Source organism: Oncorhynchus masou, chromosome 24, assembly GCF_036934945.1.
Source record: "Oncorhynchus masou masou isolate Uvic2021 chromosome 24, UVic_Omas_1.1, whole genome shotgun sequence".
NCBI classification, from domain to species: Eukaryota; Metazoa; Chordata; class Actinopteri; order Salmoniformes; family Salmonidae; genus Oncorhynchus; species Oncorhynchus masou.
This window is the reverse complement of record NC_088235.1, coordinates 38,928,807-38,955,142: the sequence shown is the minus strand read 5'-3', so window position 1 is coordinate 38,955,142 and position 26,336 is coordinate 38,928,807. Positions and strand designations below refer to the sequence as shown.

General features: G+C 42.1%; 1 protein-coding gene across 1 annotated transcript in view; it reads right to left on the bottom strand.

Moving 5' to 3' along the window:
- prim2 (DNA primase subunit 2) overlaps positions 1-26,336 on the bottom strand; it is a 103,887-nt gene that overhangs the window by 34,252 nt on the left and 43,299 nt on the right. The window contains exons 8-10 of the mRNA XM_064933870.1: positions 8,979-9,046; positions 6,212-6,284; positions 4,363-4,548 (exon numbers count right to left, since the gene is read on the bottom strand). Of these exons, the coding sequence (XP_064789942.1) occupies positions 4,363-4,548; positions 6,212-6,284; positions 8,979-9,046 (327 nt within the window). The remainder of the gene's footprint in view (positions 1-4,362; positions 4,549-6,211; positions 6,285-8,978; positions 9,047-26,336) is intronic.

The following is a 26,336-nucleotide window of genomic DNA, read 5'->3' as shown; positions in this document are numbered from 1 at the left end:
GAACTTAATCAATAATGGAACTTACACACATTGGTTCATCACGAGTCGCAACGTCTGAGCTGAATCCATCTGTTTCTCCTAATCGCACATCAGCTTGGGACTGCTTTTACCAATGCAACACTGTACTTGCGGTGGACATATTTGAGTGTCTGTTGACAAATAATTTACCTTCACTTAACCTCTTACACTCGTGGGAATTTGCCTATATGAATAGGGCTAAATTGAAATGTTTCTTACAACATAAATATGGAAAGTACATGCATAACCATAGTAGCAATTAAAAGGTTAGACTAAAGGTGAGGACAACAGTTCACCTGAATAGGAAAATATGGGGTAGGAGCAACACGAGACAAAACAATTATAAGGGTTTGAGTGAGAGGTCTAACCGGTGTTTCCAAGTGGACATGCACCTCTCTAAAGTGTGCACAATTCCTAAGTAATTCCAATGCACTTTTATGACTCAAAGAAGAGTCTTCACCTATAAGGTGTTTTTTTGTTGCTCTGCTAGCTGTGCCGTTGAGGAACTACAGCAAGCACACTTGTAGTTGTTTTGATTGGAACACAACCCTGCTTCCCCGCCTTTACACAATCACGGTTGTTTACGCAATCCAAAAACGGTACATTATAAAATCGCAATCTGGGTCAGGCGGGCATCATTTGAAAGCTTGTTCTATTGCCAAAATGACTAGCAAAATACAGTGTTAGGCTTTCACAAGGCAAGTGCATTCAGCTGCGTGGTTCACTGCAAACTGTGTTCACAGTACAACAAACATCAGCTCCTTGTGTTCACTGTACAACAAACATCAGCTCCTTGTGTTCAGGATAACCCAGGGTATAAGCCATGTCATCTTGCAACTGTACAACAAAAATCAGCTCCTTGTGTTCAGGATAACCCAGGGTATAAGCCATGTCATCTTGTAACTGTACATCAAACATTGTGATCATAAATGTTGACACTGTATATGACATGAGTTTTATGATATGGAAATGTAAATGACACATTTGGACTCACAGGTGTTTGGCTTGTATGACGTCAAAGCGGTATTTATTATTATCCTCAATGTACTGGATCATCTTCCAAAATACATTGAGTCCTCGTAATTTACAGCATTTCCCACACTCAGGAAACAAAAAAAATGTGCAACGGTTGCCCAATCACCAGCAGGGGTGGGGGCAACTTCTTGTTGCACATGCAGCGCTCAAGTTCAGACCGGCTGTCAGTCAAAAAAAATACAGAGCGGTGAAGCGGCGACCCTCAGCTCTGACGTCATGTATAGCATGTTAGTGTACAGCCACTGCGTTCCAATTTAGGTGCTTATCGGTGTCCAAATCTGCCATGTTCAAGTGATAAACGGGTATGAGTGTAAAGGGCTACCGTGGGATATCATAGCCAAGTACCCAGAGTCATCATGACTGCAAAACAGCAGAACCAAAGAGAGTAGTCATCCAAATTAATACCTTCCGGAGAAACCCAGAAATCAATGGCGATCACGTTCGCTTCCATAATGTTCTTCCTCCCTGTTCTGTAACATTAGGTACCTCTGGCAGCCAAGGCCTCGTTTCAGCCTCGCTGGCTCCAATCTCCTCAGCCACATGCTAAATGGGGAGGCTTTATGCAGCCTGCCACAAACGGCACATACATCACTGGGAGAGCCGCGACCTGCCTGGCACCAGCCTGCATCTCCGCTGCCTCCTCCACCACGGGACAAAGGCCTGGGCTTTGTGTGTGCCGCAGTCCAGGTTCCACCTGAGAGGGCAGACAGAGGGGACCCAGCCACCCTGAAAATAGGTCACTTTGAGGAGTGGCGTTCCATGACCGGCAGAGAATCTGTCCGCCCGCCTGGGCTGGGAGCCGCTTAAACAGGACAAATGGTGCGAGGCTACTGTAGGATGGGGGATGTGGAGGAGGAGGAAGTGAAACTGGAGGAATGGGAAAAGGACACCCTCATTGCTTTTGAGAGAGTGTGTGAAAGTGGCTTCGCAGTAGTGAAGTCAAAGCAACTCTGAACTGTGGCGTGCCTCCATAGAAACCAGTACAGCAAGGTGAATGTTTTGTTCGTCACGCTGTACTGCTGAAGTCTCAGTGGAAAAGGCCAGTCTTGAAGGTGTCTCACAATGACCCTAATCTACTGGATGCCTAAGTCAGTCAGAAAGTTGAGAAGTGTGCAGGGAGAAGTGTTCACAGAAATAATTTAATTTCAGGTGTTTGAGCAGAGTGCTGCTAGAAATCAATTTATATGTCAAAATATACAGTATTGACTTATTTCACCTGACTTTTCCCTCCCAACTTGTGAAAATCGAAGGGCAGCTCAGTAAGTATACACTGCAGGGTGAAAGTGAGTGTAGAAATTCAACCGTCAGTCAAATGGTGTTACTGGGTGGACATTGACCACAAAGTGAAAGTCGAATGTACATAAGATTAAAATGTTAATTTCCATGATTAGCTAGTCTAACTCATATCAGGTATGCGTACATCAATGTAAATGTATGGTGTCTAATTCTGATTAAAACCTGTAAGACAATTCCAATGTCTAAGACCCTGTTTGAATCTATCTGCTTGTGTTGGGCATGTCAGTTAATATTGTGAAACTACAGTAATCTGTGGACATTTGTCTTCCTTATTGAGGACATTTTTGTAAAGTGGTGCTTCAAAACACATCTTGTCCCAAAATTACTCAGCTAGATCTTAATTTTTGCTCTTACAAAGAAAAAGTGGCAAAGGCACCCATTTTCTCTGCGGTGTTGTCACTGAAAATTGCACACAATTTTAAACAATCAACGAAAAAGCAGTATCTGCAGAAAGGGAACCATTGTGTTTCTTCTTCATTTTACATGACTGGAAGTGCATAAACACACATCTTATCCCTTCCCCACCTGTCCTTGTATTGTCACAATGTAACACCTGTATTTTTAGCCCTCCATTGATCAATACGATTGCTGCAGTCAAAGCACTTTAAAAGCATACATTATTCATCTTGTGGTATATTCTTCTCATTTGCAAGATGACACAGCTCACGAAGAAACAAACATAACCTTGCAGAAGTATGCTATTGGTTTTCTTTCACCAAATCATGTTGGTTTTCTTAATCCATAAATTATTCAAGCTCAACTGAAAATTCAAGTACAAATATACATGTACAAAAAGGTTCCTATAAATGAATATTGCTGCTCCTGCAGCATAACTGTTACGTATGTGCTGTTGATACATTCTAGCCTATGTATCCTGCCTGGGAATAACACTTGCAGACTCCTCATACGCATATCGTTAATGCAGATTAGAAAGCCTATCCTTCACCCCTGGTATGAATTCGCTGTCCTCCTGAAAATGTGGGTCTAACAAAAAGAGTGCGCCAACTCCCTCAAAACATTTCTCATTCTAGAATTACAAAGTTTCTAAAACTGCTGCTTTATTTCATTCGTTTACCCACCATAACTGCTCACATAACAAGTACGTGCAATCAGCCAGTCAACAACACACTAACCATACCGTACTGCCACAAATTGAAGCTCTAACCTGAAATACAGTAGCCACTAACATTACCACCATGGATGTATACCACTAGAAAACAGAAAGACCAGCACACTTGACCTAACTAAGGGATGCACTATCGGGGTGAGTTTCACTTTAACAGCCAGAGATACAGCAGACATCGAGTGTCCAAGACTTGAGTGGGCGAAAAATTGGGAAGTGGGTGGTGTTATTCTCCAGCTGAGCCTGAGGTGAAATTCCACTTGAATGATAAAGGAATTTACAGTGGAACAGCTTGAGTGAGCGCTCAATTCTCTTGACAGAGGATTATATTCAAATGTATCAGCTTTCAAAACACCTCCCCTAAGGTAGATGGGAACCTCATCAGGGTTCTGGTGATTGAGGATCAATTGGAAAGAACAATTCAGATGCAGAATGAGAAGTGGAAAACAGGAGAGACTAGTTCAGCTGAGGACAGTCATTTTCTTGTTGAATGTACCGTAGACATGAAGTAAGACAGAATCATAACAGGAGGTGCATTCACTGACAATTCTAGAATTAAGATCCTGGAGGAAGGGCAGAACTCTCATCAATATACAACTATAAAGTATGAGGACATTTAGGCCATACAACCAATCCGAGTAACTTGAGCTTTTCTTTGTGAATACATTGTGTTTATTATCCATGTACGATTCATTTCCTTCCTACCTCAAAATATTACTAGTTGAGAAATTGGACTGGCAATAGGCTCAACATATTGTTTCGCACCCGAGAGGATCGCCTCAATTTTATGCATGTACTGTTCTCTCTGGCTGGAGCAGTTTTACACGCAAAAAAAAATAAAAAATCTAATTCATTTGAAATCAATCTCAAATCAAGTCCAAGAAGGTTACCTTGTCAGCGTCCACTTTGCCCTTGACGAACTCGGACCTCCAGAACTGCAGGGCCTGGTCCAGAGTGAGGCCGATGCCCTTGAGGAACAGTCCGTACTGCATGCGCCCGCCGTGACGGAGGTGGTGGCTGTCCCTCAACCCCCGGTGGAGCTGCCTCATGCACATGGGGTAGGACTTGGTCGATAGCTAGAGGAAGATACATTAACATATGCAGGCAAAAGGCAAATCAACTATCTTACTCTACCATGGCAGTAATGCAATCAACAAGCTGCATGGAATTAACCATTTCATCCACCAATGACTCCATATTCAATATTTTATTTTTGCTCTATGAAAGCACAGATATGCAGCCAGTTTGTTATGTTACCTGTGATATCCTAATCCAGACTAAGCTAAACATGTATCGAGGCCTGGCTTCCACAGTGTTAGGTACTGTGAAATAAATACAGCTCAATATCATGTAAATAAAGCACATGCACCTCTATACAATTGCCTTCCTGTAGACTTTCCTATCTTGTTCCATGTTCCCATTTTATTTTTAATGCCCTCACCATAGCACAGAGATGTAATGAAAAGTTCATTATAAATAAAACATTAATTGCTGATAAGGAGGAACGCTGATTTAGCAGACCAGCGAGAGAGAGAGGGGTTGCGGTGCCCGTCTAGCCCAGTCGTCTGGGGATCACAAGGTCCTGTATTAGCCACTCTTAGCTCAAGGCCAACATCACAGGTGCCGATCAGAGGTAGAAAAAAAACTACCTCGATCACATACAGCCTTTTAATTCTGGTAGCAGATGTCAGGACCAAGTAGTAGAGGAAAGTCTTGCCAGTAGACCAGACAAAAGCTGCTTTCCTGATCGACGGATAGCCTTGGTTTATTATCCATTTCCTGCTCACCTTCATGCCATGCCTGCGTCAGCGGACTTAGAAAGAATGCTGTGATTTTGCCATTGAAAAATGTAGTACTAAATATGTTCTGCATAGAAAAAGAAAACAAAGCATTGTGTGGGTGACATTTCCTATTGTATTGGGGGCAGGGAACGTTTCATTCTGAATGCAAACATTTTTAGTCGAGCCCGTTGATTCCTAAGGAAATGATCTTGTTTATGCACCAGATCGTAAAAGGGCTTCTAATTTGATACATTACTTCCATTGACGGCGAGTAAATGCAAGGAAAATCTGAAGGACAAAATTAGCAATTGCTGACGAGCAACTTAATTGGAACAGCAGTGGTCTCTGAAATGGAGAAAGTGAAGAATGCACAGTGAGGCTGAGCTGTGGCCTCGGTCAGTTTAACTGCCCCTATGAGAGACCACAATGGTTCATTAAAAACCCCTTCTGAATGTCCATGTAGAGAACGGCTGTGTCGCTAACGCAAAGACATTCGGTATGAAATCTGAGCGCTTTTGCCTTTCAAACAGTAATCCTTGTAAAGACTGAAGAGATAATTTGCCAACACTTATAAGCATGACATGACCCTGTGCAAACAATAGACAAGAAGTTAAAAAGGACTAAGACTGTGTGCGAACTAGCTACTTGTTTGTGATCCTAAGGAGGTGTGATTATGGGAAAGCAGCGATGTAAGTGGTAATAAAACAGTAAATGCTGACCTCGGTTCGCGGTGAGTAAAGTAACACTCCCTGTACTGTTCCCACAAAAGGTGCGTGAAAGACATTTACCCTCCACTACGCCACTGATGGAAACATACAGTATGGACCAATACTGAGATCCTGGAGCAGCAGTTCTGTCCACCTATGACAGGTTACATTTCTGTTCTGATATAATCAACATCCATCTTACTTGTCATCCCTAGTATAAATGTGCCCTTTGTGTTTCAATGCATACTCACCGGATCGATCTGCTCCAAAGAAATTTTCCCAATACTCTTCTGTATGCTGTAGTCCTGACCCACGTAAGCATGGCTACAAGGACAGAAATGGACCAACAAGAGAGGGGCAAAGAGAAATAGATGACTCCTGTCTATAACAATAGGTCCAGATAAATAACACAGTCATTAGCCTACAAAGTGCTACAGCAGGACATGGTTACATGGTTAGGGATCAGTCCATGATAACAAGCTTATTCTCCGGAGTCCTCATAGAAAGTTATAATTGTGCACAATACAGAAATAAGTCTGTCGTACTTCATTGAATGGTGGATTGCAGAGACATTTTTTGCAATTTCCATAGAGAAATATGTTTCAAATGCCCTTACATTTGGGAAATAAGTCCCAAATGGAAATATGCAATGTTTCTCAAATAAAGTTTGGGGACCAGTGACCATTTTTCTGGAATAAGTCAAAAGTAATATTCTTCCTGCATGTTCTGCTGTTGTATCCATTTCTATTGTCCCTCCCAGCAAAATGCTACATTGGTCAAGATCAATCCCATTGATCGATATCTGTGTGATTGATTTACCAGTGCCTGACATTTGAACAGGAGCCCTCCATAAATTAACTGACTTGTCTTTGTGCAACTTCAGTATGCCTTGCCAAAAAACAGTTGTTCAATGAAGAGGATCCCCAGAGACCCTATGTATTACACAACCTCCGTAATCTTACCCAGTTAACAAAACACTTAACTGTCTGAAAATTGCAGGAAGATACATTCATTTATTTCATTTCACACTTTCAAAATCTAAATATTGCGTCCTCTCAAATGGCCTAATTTAGGCATCTTGATTTGATGCCATGGGTAAAGGTGAAAACCGTATTTAACCTACGAAAGCTTAATACATGTGATGTGCGTCTTCTCGCTCCGATCACAGAGCCTTACGGCACTGATATAATCCAGATGACAGAAATTGAGACTAAATGCCATTTGAAAGGCCACTCGATTAAATGGAGCTCAACAGCCGGGTTACGGGCTAATCAGGTTTGTAAAACCATATCCTTTGACTTAAATTAGAGGCCTGGACCACGTATTGCCCATGAGGCAACATTAACAGAATATAAAAGGGTCAGATGGCGATCATTTAAAAGAAATGTGTTTATTAAACAAGGTCCTTTTTCGGCATCACGAAAACGGTGTAAAGCTCAGTGCCATTGCCACTGTCACAAGTTTTACTATATCTGCAAGCTACTTAGATGAGGACATTTCATCTAATTGATTTATCATGTTAACTTACGTTAAACCAATATCTAGAATTTGTCATTTCATGGAAAATAATGAATTATAACTGTATTTAATCAAATATGACACATTCATCATTCAGAATGTATGTCCAAATAATTTATTGAGTTTTCCTAGTATGCCTTAAATTCTAAAGGAGAGGTGGTGTGCATTAGTTTAAAGGGGGATCAATGATGCACTCCAGAAGCTGCCTTTTGAAAATCAGTTAAGCCACATTTGTGGTTCCCAGAGATACAAAGACAACTTTGGCTGCGGATGAAACCGGATCCTTCCCTGGTAATCTAGCTTTTACCACAGAACGTCTCAAAGTGAAATGGAATCATCTGTGGGACCTAGCGACCGACGGTCCAAGCACAGGCTTTGGGCTTATGCTGCCTGCTCCATTCTGATGGAGCGGGGCCCCGCCAGCTATTGCCTCTGTGTCCAAATTCTCTTGTTTTCCCGTTTCCATTCAACAGCTAGTTTGCTTAAGGACACAGGTTTGATTCGAGGGCACAGGCTGGCCCCATGACACTACCTTATCTGGCTGCCCCAGCATGCATTCCCATGCATTGCAACACAGTGGGAAGCGTTCTGCAGTCGAAACAACAACAGCAGTGCCTGCAATGACGGATCCAATTAAAAGAGGCCTCAATCGGACTTCCTTAAAAACCAAATGAAACAGCTGGTTGGTAGAGTTGCCTTTGGGGAATGCTTCTTGTTTCCCTATCCTTTACAATCATTGATGGCCAGTGAGACGCAGGTGGAAGGGCTGTAACCTAGCCCAGGACTTCCTGGTGGGTCCTTTTCTGAAAGCCAGGATGGGCTTTAGACCTGTAGGGCCCAGGTTGGATCACTCCTACACAGAGCAGAGGACTACGCCTGAGGCTATTTCAGAAAGCCATTGAAAGAGAGCATGTGTGGAAGAGATTTCAAGGAGGGAGAAAAAAGAGATTGCGGGAAATTGTAATCTGCAGAGGTCGTCGTGGCGATACAGAGGGATTCCTTGCCTTTATTTTGCTCAGGCAGTCTGTCGGTCATGGGTGGGTGGATACTGTCAGGGCCTGGCTCTAAAAATAAAATCCCTGGCTTCCAGTTGACACATTAGCCTTGCTGTTTGCGTTCCATTATCACAGTGTTCGGAGACAGAGGGGACACGGTCTCAGAGGGAATCTAGTGTTAGGAACATTAGGCCTTTTCTGGGAAACGTGGCACACAAAGCGGATTCAGGAACATTTGTGACGTGAATTTGAGTCGACCTAGAAATTAACTTAAAAATAAACAAGTACAGGTTTTTCTTTGGAGGGGGAGGGCTTCTTTTCAACAGAGGACTCAAGGTGCGAGTTCACCACAGTTATTTCAGTACCCTTTCAAATCGGGTTCCTGCCCCGTTAGTTTTGTCAAGCTGTATTTTTTGGGAATGCAACCATAATGACTATATTGTCATAATGAATAAATTAAAGCAGCAGCAGAGAAAGCAATAATGCTACTAATGATGCCAATTACCTGAGGTGGTTAAGCAGAGGTTGGAGTCGTTCATCAGACTGCACTGCCGGTAGGGAGCGGGCTGTCAGCTGCAAAGAAAAAAAAGGGCACCACATGAGAAACAGTAGCACATCAACATGTTTGGAAAACATCAGTGAACGTTGCTGAACGTTGAATGTTACGTTACTGTAATAATACTTCAGTCTAAAAAGCAGAGGATATAGCCAAGGTCTTACAGAGTTTAACACCCTCACTGAAATGACATCACTCCATGGCTTACGGAGAGAGGAAGTGTTATTATCCTTGCCAGTTGGAAGAATTGGGACACCAACCCAGCGATTGTGATTCATGTTTTACACAAGAGATATTTTATGAACCTCAACCACGAAGAGCCTTTTATCCCTCTCTGCACAAATTCCGCAATTCTCACCCTCAATTTTATTTACGAATATCCCATAAGCACCCGACTTGGGAAAGCTTCCATTTGGAAGTTTTCCGCACCAAGCTCTAACGTGGTTCAGTCTTAAAACATGTTTACAAAATTGAACAAGAAAGAAATGCCCCAAAAAAGTCTTAAACTTCCTTAGGCCTTTAGAAAAGACGCAGAGATGCTAAACTTAGAAGATATGGATCCAACGAGGTCCAAAATGACCACCGAAACAATTAAAGCACATAAAGATCTTTCGCCCTGCAAGGGTCATCAATTAATGCTGAAACCAGCGTGAGAAGATATCTGTTTAGCGGAGCTAGAACAGAGACAATGATGAAGAGACGTGGCATTGTGAGCTTGATCAAACTATTGAAACGGTGACAAATTGGATACCGTGGCCAGTCCACTGTGCCCTTTTCAGTCAATTGATCACCGCCTCCAGATCATAGGCGGTACCTTTCAGAGATTAAGAAAGAGCCAGACATATATAAAAAAATATAAAAAAACTGCCGCTGCAAACTGTAAAGGATGTCTTGTCTCATGGAGCTGGAGACAGATTTACTGACACATGGGTTAGTGTTCCCCTTCCTTTGTACACTTACCTACAACAGCTGCTCACCCCATTGATTGCTTCATTTTTCATGTTTATTGATCAACTGCATGCTGGCATTAAGTATAAGCATTTAAAAAACGTAGGCCTTGCAGTGCAGGTACAACTTAAGCATACTAAACATATATCTAACCATATATTACAAATTCAACAATCATGATATTGGTTTTCTGCTTGACGCTCTTTTAACTACACGCTTTCTGTGATATCCCCTCACCGTCCTTGACGGAAGAGAATCGCCATTTTAATAACACACAACAGCCACAATGGCAACTTATATGGGTGGAAGGAAAGGGTCCATTACCCCATTGCAGCGGCTGGTGAACCGGATAATTGCCACGAACGACGAACGGGAGTGACTCCCAATTTCTGAAGTCTAGCAGAGTGGGGTCAGCCTGTCTCGTTGTAGAGGAGCCAGACAAAAGATGAATCTCATACACTGACCGGAGAAGGACAGTGTCCTCCCTCCCCAGCTTCATTTCCATAACAATCACGTCCTGCTCTACTGTCTGCACATGGATATTTGATCCTGATTGGATACCGGATTGGACTCCGATCCCATTTTTGCAAAGCCTCCCTGCCACTTCATATTTATTAAATAATATATATCTTCATGAAGCCAAAGCAGAAGGACTTGGCTGTGTAACAACAACAATTGCTGAAGCATTGCTATCCGTGGAAAAAAGCATGCCTATCCGTGGAGTCAACTATTTTAATAAAAGGGAAGAGCAAAACCTTGCAAAAGTATTTCAGTACTCTACCAGTTTAACTTGAAGGGGGCTTTGACGCTCGTCGGATGTGGCAGGGTTTACAAACTATCACGGACTACAAAAAGAAACCCAGCCGCAAGCTGCACAGTGACGCGAGCCTACCTGAAGTTAAATTCCTTTTATGCTTGCTTTGAGGCAAGTGACAACCATGCATGAGCGCACCAGCAGTTCTGGCTGACTGTGCGATCTCGCTCTCTGTAGCCGATGTGAGTAGGACCTTTAAACAGGTTAACATTCACAAGGCCGTGGGGGCCAGATGGATTACCAGGACACGTATTAAGAGCATGCGCTGACTAGCTGGTGAGTGTCTTCACTGACATTATAAACTCTCCCTGACCCAGTCTGTAATACCTACATGTTTCAAGCAGACCACCATAGTCCCTGTGCCAAAGAATGCCAAGGTAACATGTCTAAATGACTATCTCCCCGTAGCACTCACAACTGTAGCCATGAAATGTTTTGTAAGGCTGGTCATGGCTCACATCAACATCATCATCCCAATCCACTCCACTATTGCACTCCACACTACCCTCTCCCATCTGGAAAAGAAGAACACCTATGTGAGAATGCTGTTAATTGACACCATAGTGCCCTCAAAGGTCAACACAAAGCTCAACACTAAGCTCAGGACCCTGGTACTGAACACCTCCCTCTGTAACTGGATCCTGAACATCTTGACAGGCCACCCCCAGGTGGTGAAGGTAGGCAACAACACATTCAACATTGTCATATTTACAGTTGTACGTGGCCACGCACGACTTCAACACCATCATTACATCTGACGACACGACGGTGGTGTGCCTGATCACCGACGACAAAACCGTCTATGGAGAGGAGGTCAGTGACCTGAAAGACAAAGGAGCTGATTGTGGACTACAGGAAATGGAGCAAGCAACCATTCACATCGACAGGGATGTACAGTAGTTGAGTAGGTAGAGAGCTTCACGTTCCTGTGTCCACATCATTAAGGAATTAACATGGTCTACATACACCAACACAATCGTGAAGGAACGGAATAAAAATAAATAAAATAACCTCTACCCCGCGGAGGCTGAAAAGATTCTGCATGGGCCCGCAGATCCTCAAAACGTTCTACAGCTGCACCATCAAGAGCATCTTGACTGGCTGCATCACCGCTTGGTATGGCAACTGCTTGACATCTGACCACAAGGAGCTACATTGCCATCCAGGACTTCTATACCAGGCAGTGTCAGTGGAAAGCCCTAAACATTTTCAAAAGACTCCAGCCACCAAAGTCAGACTGTTCTCTCTGCTCTCACATGGCCAGTGGTAGCGATGAACCAAGTTCGGAACTAAACAGGACCCGGACTAGCTTCTACCCCCAAGCCATAAGACTACTAAATAAAAAATAAAATAAACATGCAACAAGAAAATCTGTCAATTTAAATAAATAAATTAGGCCTCAATCCATACATTGGGCAGGGGTGCTGCCATGGGTGGGCATAGGCCCACACACTGGGGAGCCAGGCCCAGCCACTCAGAATTTGTTTTTCCCCCCACATAAGGGCTTTATTACAGAAAGAAATACTCCTCAGTTTCATCAGCTGTCTGGGTGGCTGGTCTCAGACGATACCGCAGATTAAGAAGCTGGATGTGGAGGTCCTGAGCTGGCGTGGTTATGCGTGGTCTGCGGTTGTGAGGCCGGTTGGACGTACTGCCAAATTCTCTAAAATGACGGGAGGCGTCTTATGGTAGAGAAATGAACATTCAATTCTCTGACAACAGCTCTGGTGGAGATCCCTGCAGTCAGCATGCCAATTGCAGGCACCCTCAAAACTTAAGACATCTGTGGCATTGTGTTGTGTGACAAAACTGCAAACATGCTGGTCAATCAGCTTCTTGATATGCCATTCAGGTGGAGGATTGATTATTGTGGCAACGATGGAATGCTCTCTAACGGGTATGAAAACAAACGTGCACAAAATTGGATCTAAATAAACTTTTTTGCATATGGAACATTTCTGGGATCTTTTATTTCAGCTCATGAAACGTGGGACCAACACCTTACATGCTGCGTTTATATTTTTGTTCAGTATAGTTAGGACCACAATGGAAATAATATTTTAAGCTTTGTTATCATCCTTGATGGTTTTCTTAAATTGGATGTGGACGTGTCACCGGCTGGAGTGCCTTTATGAATGAATGAATGTGTGTGTGTGTGTGTGTAAACTCGACAAAAAAACAAAATGTCCTCTTACTGTCAACTGCGTTTATTTTCAGCAAACTTAACATGTGTAAATATTTGTATGAACATAACAAGATTCAACAACTGAGACAAACTAAACAAGTTCGACAGACATGTGATTAACAGACACAAAAGAATGTGTCCCTGAACAAAGGGTGGGTCAAAAGTAACAGTCTGTATCCGTTGTGGACACCAGCTGCATTAAGTACTGCAGTGCATCTCCTCCTCATAGACTGCACCAGATTTGCCGGTTCTTGCTGTGAGATATGTTACCTCACTCTTCCACCAAGGCATCTGCAAGTTCCCGGACATTTCTGGGGGGAATGGCACTAGCCTTCACCCTCCGGTCCAACAGGTCCCAGACGTGCTCAATGGGATTGAGATCTGGGCTCGTCGCTGGCCATGGCAGAACACTGACATTCCTGTCTTATAGGAAATCATGCACAGAACGATTAGCGTGGCTGGTGGCATTGTCATGCTGGAGGGTCATGTCAGGATGAGCCTGCAGGAAGGGTACCACATGAGGGAGGAGGATGTCTTCCCTGTAACGCACAGCGTTGAGATTAGCTGCAATGACAACAAGCTCAGTCTGATGTTGCTGTGACTCACCGCCCCAGACCATGACGGACCCATCACCTCCAAAATCGATCCCGCTCCAGAGTACAGCCCTCGGTGTAACGCTCATTCCTTCGACGATAAACGCAAATCCGACCATCACCCCTGGTGAGACAAAACCTGGTGAGGACCTGCCTTTACAACAGGCCTACAAGCCCTCAGTCCAGCCTCTCTCAGCCTATTGTGGACAGTCTGAGCACTGATGGAGGGATTGTGCGTTCCTGGTGTAACTCGGGCAGTTGTTGTTGCCTGTACCTGTCTGCCACTGCGAGGATGATCAGCTGTCCGTCCTGTCTCCCTGGAGCGCTGTCTTAGGCATCACACAGAACGGACATTGCTATTTATTGCCCTGGCCACATCTTCAGTCCTCATGCCTCCTTGCAGCATGCCTAAGGCATGTTCACGCAGATGAGCAGGGAGCCTGGGCATTTTTCTTTTACTGCAGTGTTTTTCAGAGTCAGTAGAAAAGCCTCTTTAGTGTCCTAAGTTTTCATAACTGTAACCATAATTGACTACCGTCTGTAAGTTGTTAGTGTCTTAAGGACCTTCCACAGGTGCATGTTCATCAATTGTTTATGGTTCATTGAACAAGCATGGGAAACAGTGTTTCTTTTTAAGTGGGAGAACTTGCACAAATGGTGACTGACTAAATACTTTTTGCCCCACTGTATGTATGTAAAAATGGTATAATAAATTCAATCAAATCACTCAACTAAATAGCTACCCAAACTATCTACATTGACCCTCTTTGCACCAACTCTTGACCCGTCACATATCTATACTGTTGCCTCGTCACTTTACCTCTAACTATATGTACATATCTACCTCGCACCCTTACACATCAACTCGGAACTGGTAGCCTGTGTATATAGCCAAGATATCATGACTCATTGTGTATTTATTCCTTGTGTTATAATTTCTCTCTCCGCATTGTTGGGAAAGGCCCATAAGGATGCAGTTCACTGTTGCTTACAAGGCATGAAACAAAGACATTTTTATTTGATCTTAAAGGGATACTTCAGGATTTTGGCAATGAGGTCCTTTAACTACTTGCCCAGTATTAGATGCTAACACTAGTTAGCATTGGCTCCTGAAACTACCTGAAACTAACTTCATACTGTACACAGACATAAAAATGGTATCCACGAGTTCATCTGACTCAGGGAAAAAGGGCCCCATTGCCAAAACCCCAAAGTATCCCTTTAACATTTAAGTTTCATAACAATATGAAAGGTTCTAGTGTTCTTCTGGCAAACAATTATGGGTGGAGGGAAAACAACATTAATCAAAAGGTCCAATGCAGCGGTTAATCTCAATATGAAATAACTTCTGGGTAAGAATGAAGTGCCTTATTATGAAAAATAGCTTCTTGGCAAAGAATTTTGTTAAGACTGTCTGGGAGTCTGAATGGGGAGGGGAAAACTGAAAACAAGATGTTATTGCCAGAGGTTTGGAACTTTTTCTTATTGGTTTATGAACTGGTGATGTCACCAGGCAAGCCAAAACTCCATCCCACTAAAACAGGCTGAAATTTCAGATAGTCTTTTCAAACCGTGCTTACACTAAAAGGGAATTATCATAATTTTCACAGTATTATTCCAACCTCAGTGTGGAATTGTATATAAAAACACCAGCCAATCTTGTATGACTGCACTGGTCCTTCAAGAAAAAACATCTAAACATACATTTGGCTTGCACATCACAAGAGCACTTTATAGTGCAATTTTACATATTCTGTGCAAATAACTGTGTTAAGCATTTAAGTACATTTGGCTTACAACTCCTTCCTGTATTATATTAACGACAATACAGGATTGTTCCAGGACTATAGTGTTGCACTGATGTTTCCCACATAAGCACTTCCTAAAACCCATGGGCTGGTTTAAATATTTGCTCTGTGGCTCACAATAATTTTAATATGACTGACACTATATGACCCTATACAATGTACAACACATGTACTTCCAGTCAGTTATTCTAGAGTAACTGTATTGACCGTTTAATGGAAAACACTTCAGTCTATTTCTGAGCAGAAAGGTTGTCATAATAACCTCAGCAATTTGAAATAAATAAATATATATATATATATATATATATATATATATATATATATATATATTTCTCCATGCCATCATCTACAACTTAATGGCATAAATAGGTTGCTTTCTGAAGTTAAAAAGCACTTGAGAGAGAGAACACAGGGAAAATGCCTCTGGTTCACTGGAAAGCAATAATACATAATGACAAGACAGCTCCACCAACAGGCCAAACTGTAGAAAAACAGGTTCTCAAGAATATATCTTTACAATGATAATTGTGTAGTCTATTCAAATAACAGTCTCAAAAAATATCACTTCAGGGTTTTCAAGAAACGCTGACAGAATTGCGTTAGGCACTGCCTCTAAACTATTAGTATGAGGGACCAATGCACTGTTCCCCATTGGATGTCGACCAAATAACACAGAATCCATCTGGATACAGAGAGGGCTTGAAAGCTAAACTTGGGGGGCTCTGTGAACCAGACTGTCTCTGAACTTGAATCCAACTTTGTCCTTCTAAGACTGACTGGGGTCATGCATCTGAAAGCAAATAAAGTCAGTTGGATATCTTAATGAGCTCACACACAGACAGCGATAGTGTAATGCAACACTGGGGGAAGTTAAAGTAGCCTAACACCTGGTGCTGAATGGGGAGACACCTCAACCAACCAAGAGCACTATAGGAAGATTGATACTTCAGTGGCACTGTGAAAGACTGCATGCGTCATAAATGAGGCAGTTACAACATATGTCCCTCATTAGCCCTGGCTCCATTTCTTCATCAGCATGGGTCAGCTGTACCTTGGACTGGCGCTCCATGGAAACAGCTTGCCAAGCATAAGCACGTAGCAAAAGGGGGAGGAGGTGGAGGAAATGGGTGAGAAAGATGGGGAGTGAGTTGGGGCGGTTTCCAAAGTTACTCATCTCTAGAGCGTTGGTCAATAAAGAGCGTCTGTGGGAACGTCATGACATCCCAGCTGCCTACGTTTGCAAAGGTCGACATCACATTGACTTCACAAATGGCTCATTTGCATGCATCTAATGATTCCCTAGTCAGCGGTTCTCCAGGTTTTAAAGACTTTTCTGAAATAGGTAAAATGTCACAATCGCTGCAAAAAAGGTTACGTGTCAAGAAACACCAATTCCCTTTAGAGAAGATCTGGGTTTAGAAGCTCTAGTAAAGAGATCTTTCAGTAAATACATCTTAAGGACCTTTACTCATTCGACAAAATGACAAGCAAAGAACATGGGACATCGAGTACGGTTATATGCACGCAATACGATTGTGGATATTCGGATATACAGTTCACATACACCCTAGCCAAATACATTTAAACTCAGTTTCACACAATTCCTGACATTTAATCCTAGTAAAAATTCCCTGCCTTAGGTCAGTTGGGATCATCACTTTATTTTAAGAATGTGAAATGTCAGAATAATAGTAGAGAGAATTATTTATTTAAGCTTTTATTTCTTTCATCACATTCACAGCGGGTCAGAAGTTTACGTACACTCAATCAGTATTTGGTAGCACTGCCTTTAAATTGTTTAACTTGAATCAAATGTTTTGGGTAACCTCCCACAAGTGTCCCACAATAAATTGGGTGAATTTTGGCACATTCCTCCTGACAGTGCTGGCGTAACTGAGTCAGGTTTGTAGGCCGCCTTGATCGTACACACCTTCTCAGTTCTGCCCACAAATTTTTTATAGGATTGAGGTCAAGGCTTTGTGATGGCCACACCAATACCTTGACTTTGTTGTCCTTAAGCCATTTTGCCACAACTTTGGTAGTATGCTTGGGGTCATTGTCCATTTGGAAGACCCATTTGCAACCAAGCTTTAACTTCCTGACTGATGACTTGAGATGTTGCTTCAATATATCCACATACTTCTCCATCCCTCATGATGCCATCTATTTTGTGAAGTGCACCAGTCCCTCCTGCAGCAAAGCACCCCCACAACATGATGCTGCCACCCCTGTGCTTCACGGTTGGGATGGTGTTCTTCTGCTTGCAAGCCTCCCCTTTTTTCCTCCAAACATAATGATGGTCATTATGGCCCACCAGTTCTATTTTTGTTTCATCACACCAGAGGACATTTCTCCAAAAAGTACGACCTTTGTCCCCATGTGCAGTAGCGAACCATAGTCTGGCTTTTTTATGGCGGTTTTGGAGCAGTGGCTTCTTACTTGCTGAGCAGCCTTTTAGGTTACGTCGATATAGGACTCGTTTTACTAGGGATATAGATACTTTTGTACCGGTTTCCTCCAGCATCTTCACAAGGTCCTTTGCTGTTTTTCTGGGATTGATTTGCAATTTTCGCACCAAAGTACATTGATCTCTAGGAGATAGAACACGTCTCCTTCCTGAGCGGTATGACGGCTGCGTGGTCCTATGGTGTTTATACTTGCATACTATTGTTTGTACAGATGAACGTGGTATGAAGGATGAACCAGACAATTTTTCTTTCTGGGGTCTTGGCTGATTTCCCCATGATGTCAAGCAAAGAGGCACTGAGTTTGAAGGTAGACCTTGAAATACATCCCCAGGTACGCCTCCAATTGACTCAATGTATGTAAATTAGAATTAGAAGCTTCTAAAGCCATGACATCATTTTCTGGAATTTTCCAAGCAGTTTCAAGGCACAGTCAATTTAGTGCATGTAAACTTCTGACCCACTGGAATTGTGATACAGTGAATTACAAGTGGACTAATCTGTCTGTAAAAAATTGTTGGAAAAATTACTTGTATCATGCACAACGTAGATGTCCTAATCGACTTTCCAAAACTATAGATTGTGAAAAAATAAATTTTAAACTTCCGAAATTCAACTGTAACAGTTCATTTAAAAACGTTGAAATGCTTTGGAAGAATTACGATTTCCCTAATAATCCTGTTTACATGCAAATCAGGCTGCCTGATGGAACCTAAATAAATGCAGAAAAATTACAACTAAAATAAACGTTCTACCACAGCGACCATGTTATTTTTCCAAAGCATATTTGATTCAGAGTACAGACATAAAAATGTTTGCATGTGAACTATTTCTAATGTGCATACTTTCAAAACTCACTTCACTCGCGCATAAGAGGGCTGCTTGTGCTACCGGTGCTAGCACATGTCCAGCTCAAATTCGCCACTGGAACGCCAATTAAGCTGTATACATCTCCTAATAATTTGAAAGCTTACTCAGAAAACCTGTTGCTTTAATCGGTGTATCCTTACTTTGATTATCTTAAAACAGCGTATGGTCAACATCGGAATACAATGTTTACATGACTGTTGCCATAATCAGTTTAATATTAAGTGAGAAAATTAAGTGTGCATGTAAACATACTCAGTGATGGGTATTGGTCCCCAAAATGTACCGTATTAGTGTTCATTATTACGCAAACACATTCAACATGAGACTCCGTTCTAGCATTTGCATGTTGCATGCAGCATTTGCCAATGGTGTGGTATAACTGGAAGGTCATTACATTAGGAAGAAATTGAAATAATATCAACCCCGATATTGAACATATGCAACCACAAAAACAAAAAATGTGCCCACTTTACTCCCGAGTGAATTTTAGACCTTGGGGATATCTATGCATCATTTAATTCTCAAGCGGCACAGATGTTCGTACGGTTTGATATCTCCTCATCAAATCAGCTTAGGTATTTACATTTCACATCGTTTGTGACATCGATCTAGACTTGGCGATAACCTTATTGAAAACAAAACCCTCATACACATTCTCTAGAAATGTTAGGGGCGTGAAATGCTGTAAGCAGAATGATTGCTGATGCGGTTCCAAATCCCAAGATGTCACTCTTTATTGGCTATTGGATTAGAATGGTCTGGATATAAGATGGAAAGTAATCTTCCCCTTGTTGACAGAGACATCAGCATCTCGATAGGCAATCAGTAATACGGAAATTGACTTGACAAGATGCACTATCCGGAACCAGCGAAGGGTATCTGTCCAACAAAGATATGGATGTTTCAGCACTAGGGGTTGAGTAAAGGTGTACTGAAATTGCAACTGCAAGAGAGCCACAATACTGGCTATTTCTGTGTACATTCATTTCAGGAGCTTTGATGGTTATCAGAGAGCTAGCAAATAAATAATTTGACAAGTTAATGAATACAATAGGGAAATGTGTTCATGATCAGTGAACAGGGACTATCTCTACGTATGTTGGTGGTTAACCAAGCCCTGTGGTAGCATGATTACACATACCTCTTTAAAAACACACCTCAATATTGGCAGGGTCACTCATGCATTGTTCGTGTATGAATAAATTACATTGTTAACATGCTCTGACAATGACTGCAGATGGCAATGTGTCTACTACTTTAGAATTGAGACCATGTGCTGGTGGCATGGGTATCTGAGGGCACTAGTTTAAAGCCTGCAAAAACAGGTGCGCTGAAATCTGGTTGCTAAGAAACACTAGCTCCACGCCTTGAGCATCTCAACACTACCACCTTAGAGGAAAATGAAGACAGGGGAGGGAATATTCTACTACAAAGAGTCAGTCATTATGCCTAACACAATGCAAATTAATTTGTTTATGGAGTGTCAACAACACAAACTGTATTGTAAATAACTAAATTAAATGTTATACATGTGTTGCCAGCGGGAGACATTAAAGGGTCAAGCTGCAGTTGCTACATCCATTATTGGACTTCTAAATGTACCCATTGATTCTTGAAGAATATAAAAAAAAACTTAAATACATAATAAGCTTAATTCAACTGTCATACCCCATCAGAACCCAAAATAACCTTGTTTTACTCCAATGTCCGTAAACAATGTAAAATGTAAACCAACACTACATTTTGATATCATGGATGGTCAGTCCTTGAATCCATAACTCTGTCTATACATTTGAGAGTGGTTCCATTTCTCCAGCTCCATCTCTCAGCTTTTTACTGAAACAGAGGCGAGGAGTTGGCTTTGTTATGGTTTCAACTGTTGATTGCTGCTTTATGGAGTTAAATTAACCTACAGCGGGAGTAACTGCCTTCAGCATCCCCTACTTTCACAGACTATTGAAAATAAAATGTCATGATGAATCACATTGTGGCCTTGGTGACCAGTCACAAGCTTGCTGCACAAACATCATTATTTATTTGATTTCAGCCAAGAAGCCCCATGATGCCAATTAGAACAGAGGAGCTTTCAGGAGCTGATTGATTAAAAACACCAACTGTCTTGCTAGCATTACAGCAAAATGTCATTTTATGCTAATTCAGGGAGGCTCGGGGACAGCAGTGAAAGTGCAGAGTAGGCATTAAAGCTTGGCAGACCATGCAGATGGCTGACATATGAATTGATGAGAGGTGCAGGACCGTTTAAAAAAGTCTGAATACTGTGGATCACCACTTCACTTTACACAAACGGAGCTACTGATATTTTAATGTAACCACCTAACCAAAGGTATGAAAGTGGACATAGCATCAGAACACCTATGCACATGTACGCACATCTTAGGAGCATGGCTTTAACTCCAGGAAATATAAAAGAGCAGATGATGAGTCTGTTCACAAACAACATTATGCACAAACTGTACAAAAGGGTCAAGATGGGATTCATTTGAACTAATTCCAAAGCATCAACTTCTATATACATGAATTTAGCCTTTGAGAACAATTATGAATGAAATAGTTCAATTCTTATTTTACCTTCACTCACTTCACACAGGAAACATACAAATCAGAAAAAAACAAGCATGTATTCAATACCATTTCAAGTCTGTATAAATTCCAATGACATTGAATTTAAATCACCCAACAAAAAGTCTGTATAGTGCATTTAACAGATTGTTAAAACTCATCTGGGAAGGAAGAAGTAGTGGATAGTTGAAAAACATCCATCCTTTATTTGATCAGCCAGAGTAAGACATGCTGAACAACTGAGGGAAATGCTGGTGCTCTATAGTGAAATATCACAGTAGATCACAGAAGCAATTTCTTCCCTGGCTCAGCGATGAGTTAAAGGTCACCCATCTTAAAGGGGAAAGACTGTCTGCCTCCAAACACAACTCCCCGCGTCTAGGGACCAACAAGAAGCGTTAACACAATGGCAACATTACATGTTAGGTTGCGACACAGTACTCAATCTACAAGGTGCTGAACTAAAAGTGCTGGAAGACAAACAGGGGGGAAAACCTTTTCATATACAGAGACAAATGGTGACAAAAAAAAGTCAAGCATAACCATATTTTCTGCGCATCAAGATGGCCTAAAACGTGCACTTCATGTCAGATACACCTGCAAGGTGTGTGGCCTGGAAGAACATGTGCAGTACAACAACAAAAGCAAAGAAAAAGGCCATTCGACGCCAAATGAAGGCTAGGTCCCTGAGGGCAGAGGGATCTCTCAACACTTCATAAATGTCTGCAGTTCCCACATACTGGCGGGTCTGGGAACGACCTAATGGGCTGGCAAGATCTAGGGTTACCAGAGTCGGTGATATTCACCAGGCAAAATGGGCTGGGGAAAAAAAGGTTGAGGGCAGAGAGACATGTAGTCACTGAACGTGCCTGAAATACATTGGAAGTTCCTCATCCTCAAGCTCCAAAGGATGTCCATCATTTGTTGTCATATGTCAGCGTAATGGCCAATGAGTAAAGTATGGCCTCGTTTGTGGTTTAGACTGTCACTACAACCTTACATTTTCTATTCAGAAATTAACTGGGCCTAATGTTTGGTTAAACTACGATGCCAACGACATATAATTAATTTAATGTTTATGTTTGGGTATTAAACCCTCAAACACATTTAGTCCATGCTACTCACACAAAAAATCCCCTTCAGCCTAATTCCAATTAGGTTAAACTGCTATATGGGCATACAGTGGGGCAAAAAAGTATTTAGTTAGCCACCAATTGTGCAAGTTCTCCCACTTAAAAAGTGTAGGCCTGTAATATTTATCATAGGTACACTTCAACTATGACAGACAAAATGAGAAAAAATATCCAGAAAATCACATTGTAGGATTTTTAATGAATTTATTTGCAAATGATGGTGGAAAATAAGTTTTTGGTCAACAACAAAAGTTTCTCAATACTTTGTTATATACCCTTTGTTGGCTATGACAGAGGTCAAACGTTTTCTGTAAGTCTTCACAGGGTTTTCACACACTGTTGCTGGTATTTTGGCCCATTCCTCCATGCAGATCTCCTCTAGAGCAGTGACGTTTTGGGGCTGTTGCTGGGCAACACGGACTTTCAACTCCCTCCAAAGATTTTCTAGGGGGTTGAGATCTGGAGACTGGCGAAGCCACTCCAGGACCTTGAAATGCTTCTTACGAAGCCACTCCTTCGTTGCCCGGGCGGTGTGTTTGGGATCATTGTCATGCTGAAAGACCCAGCCACGTTTCATCTTCAATGCGCTTGCTGATGGAAGGAGGTTTTCACTCAAAATCTCACGATACATGGCCCCATTCATTCTTTCCTTTACACGGATCAGTCGTCCTGGTCCCTTTGCAGAAAAACAGCCCCAAAGCATGATGTTTCCACGCCCATGCTTCACAGTAGGAATGGTGTTCTTTGGATTCAACTCAGCATTATTTGTCCTCCAAACACAACGAGTTGAGTTTTTACCAAAAAGTTATATTTTGGTTTCATCTGACCATATGACATTCTCCCAATCTTCTTCTGGATCATCCAAATGCTCTCCAGCAAACTTCAGACGGGCCTGGACATGTAGTGGCTTAAGCAGGGAGACAAGTCACTGGCGGCGTAGTGTGTTACTGATGGTAGGCTTTGTTACTTTGGTCCCAGCTCTCTGCAGGTCATTCACTAGGTCCCCCAGTGTGGTTCTGGGATTTTTGCTCACCGTTCTTGTGATCGTTTTGACCCCACGGGGTGAGATCTTGCGTGGAGCCCCAGATCGAGGGAGATTATCAGTGGTCTTGTATGTCTTCCATTTCCTAATAATTGCTCCCATAGTTGATTTCTTCAAACCAAGCTGCTTACCTATTGCAGATTCAGTCTTCCCAGCCTGGTGCAGGTCTACAATTTTGTTTCGGGTGTCCTTTGACAGCTCTTTGGTCTTGGCCATAGTGGAGTTTGGAGTGTGACTGTTTGAGGTTGTGGACAGGTGTCTTTTATACTGATAACAAGTTCAAACAGATGTCATTAATACATGTAACGAGTGGAGGACAGAGGAGCCTCTTAAAGAGGAAGTTACAGGTCTGTGAGAGCCAGAAATCTTGCTTGTTTGTTATTGACCAAATACTTATTTTCCACCATAATTTGCAAATAAATTCATTAAAAATCCTACAATGTGATTTTCTGGATTATTTTTTCTCATTTTGTCTGTCATAGTTGAAGTGTACCTATGATGAAAATTACAGGCCTCTCATCTTTTTAAGTGGGAGAACTTGCACAATTGGTGGCTGACTAAATACTTTTTTTTGCCACACTGTATACACTATATATACACAAAAGTATGTGAACACCCCTTTAAAATTAGTGGATTCGGCTATTTCATCCACACCCAATGCTGGCAGGTGTATAAAAATAAATCACAAAAAAAATAATAATAATCGAGCACACAGCCATGCAATATCCATAGACCAACATTGGCAGTAGATGGGCAAAACGGAAAAGCTCAGTAAGTTTCAACATGGAATCAACAAGTCAGTTAGTCAAATTTCTGCCCTGCTAGAGCTGCCCCGGTCAACTGGAAGTGCTATTATTGTGAAGTGGAAATGTCTAGGAGCAACAGCAGCAGGTCACACAAGCTCCCAGAACGGGACTGTTGAGTGCTAAAGCACGTAAAAATGGTCTGTCCTCAGTTGAAACACTCACTACAGAGCTCCAAACTGCCTCTGGAAGTCGTCGGACGCTACATTAAATGGGTTTCCATGGCCAAGCAGCCGCATACAAGCCTAGGATCACCATGCACAACGCCAAGCGTTGGCTGGAGTGGTGTAAAGCTCTCCACCATTGGACTCCGGAGCAGTAGAAACGCATTCTCTGGAGTGACGAATCAAGCTCCACCATCTGGAAGTTCGACGTACGAATCTGGGTTTGGTGGATGCCAGGAAAACACTACCTGCCTGAATGCATAGTGCCAACTGTAAAGTTTGGTGGAGGAGTAATAATGGTCTGGGGTTGTTTTTCATGGTTCGGACTAAGCCCCTTAGTTCCAGTGAAAGGAAATCTTAACGCTACAGCATACAATGACATTCTAGACGATACTGTGCTTCAAACTTTATGGCAACAGTTTGGGGAAGGCCCTTTCCTGTTGCAGCATGACAATGCCCCCGTGTACAAAGCAAGGTCCATGCAGAAATGGTTTGTTGAGATATGTGTGGAAGAACTTGACTGGCCTGCACAGAGCTCTGACCTCAAACACCTTTGGGATGCATTAGAGCACCAGCTGCGAGCCAGGCCTAATCGGCCAACATCAGTGCCCCACCTCAGTAATGTGCTTGTGGCTGAATGGAAGCAAGTCCCCTCAGCAATGTTTTAACATCTAGTGGAAAGCCTTCCCAGAAGAGTAGAGGCTGTTAAGGCAGCAAAACAGGAGACCAACTCCATATTAAAATGTTCACGAGTTTGGTATAAGATGATCAATGAGCAGGTGTCCACATACTTATGGTCATGTAGTGCATGTGCATATACACAAAATAAACCTTTACAATTCTAACTGCAACAATTCCATTTCAGTAAATAATATATTGAAAATTCATCTCACTTCTCTAGTTTGTCAATTGCAAATTAACTAAATTTAGAAGTACGCCAACGGAAAATTGCGAACAAGTTTCCCCCCCCCGGTATTGTGCACAAGCTATGCATTGGCAACAAGGTGCTTCACACACGTACAACGCGGTTAATGTAGAGTAATAATAAAAATAAAAAAATGGGAAAGTTCAATAAGCAATTCATCTTAAAAGAGAGAAGAGTAATGGGATGCCACAACAGTGACTACAAGGCAGAGCGGAACCTGCTGGTTCATGTGACACAGGCTCTACTTGTGAAGATTTCCACCCGCACTGCTCTGGGAGATGAAGACTTTAATATTTAAACAGCCTCTCTTCATCACAAGAAGCAATGTGAAAAATAATTTGAATTTTGAAATATTCATCCGGTTGGCTTTTATACGCGAAAGCCTTCATCAAGGTGGAAGGAAAGGACTCCGCAGCAGCCCAGGTGGAGTTTTTACAGGTGGAATAGAATATCACAAACATGCTGGTGCGGTCATCCTAGTGACCTCAGGAACAAGAACCCAATAGGGGGTTAAATAGTGTTCCTTTTACACCGACTAGGAACGGTCCTATTATTAAAACACCAACAAAGTACATTGTTATACAGTACCGGTCAAAAGTTTGGACATACCTACACATTACAGGGTTTTTCTTAATAGTTACTATTAATTACTTAAAAATCATACAATGTGATTTTCTGGATTTTTGTTTTAGATTCCGTCTCTCATAGTTGAAGTGTACCTATGATAAAAATTAGACCTCTACATGCTTTGTAAGAAGGAAAACCTGCAAAATCGGCAGTGTATCAAATACTTGTTCTCCCCACTGTATATATATTTGAAATTCTTCAAAGTAGTCACTCTTTAACTTGATGACAGCTTTGCACACTCTTGGCATTCTCAACCAGCTTCATGAGGTAGACACCTGGAATGCTTTTCAATTAACAGCCTAGTACCCTAGTGGTTAGAGTGTTGGACTAGTAACTACCTGTCCCTGAAC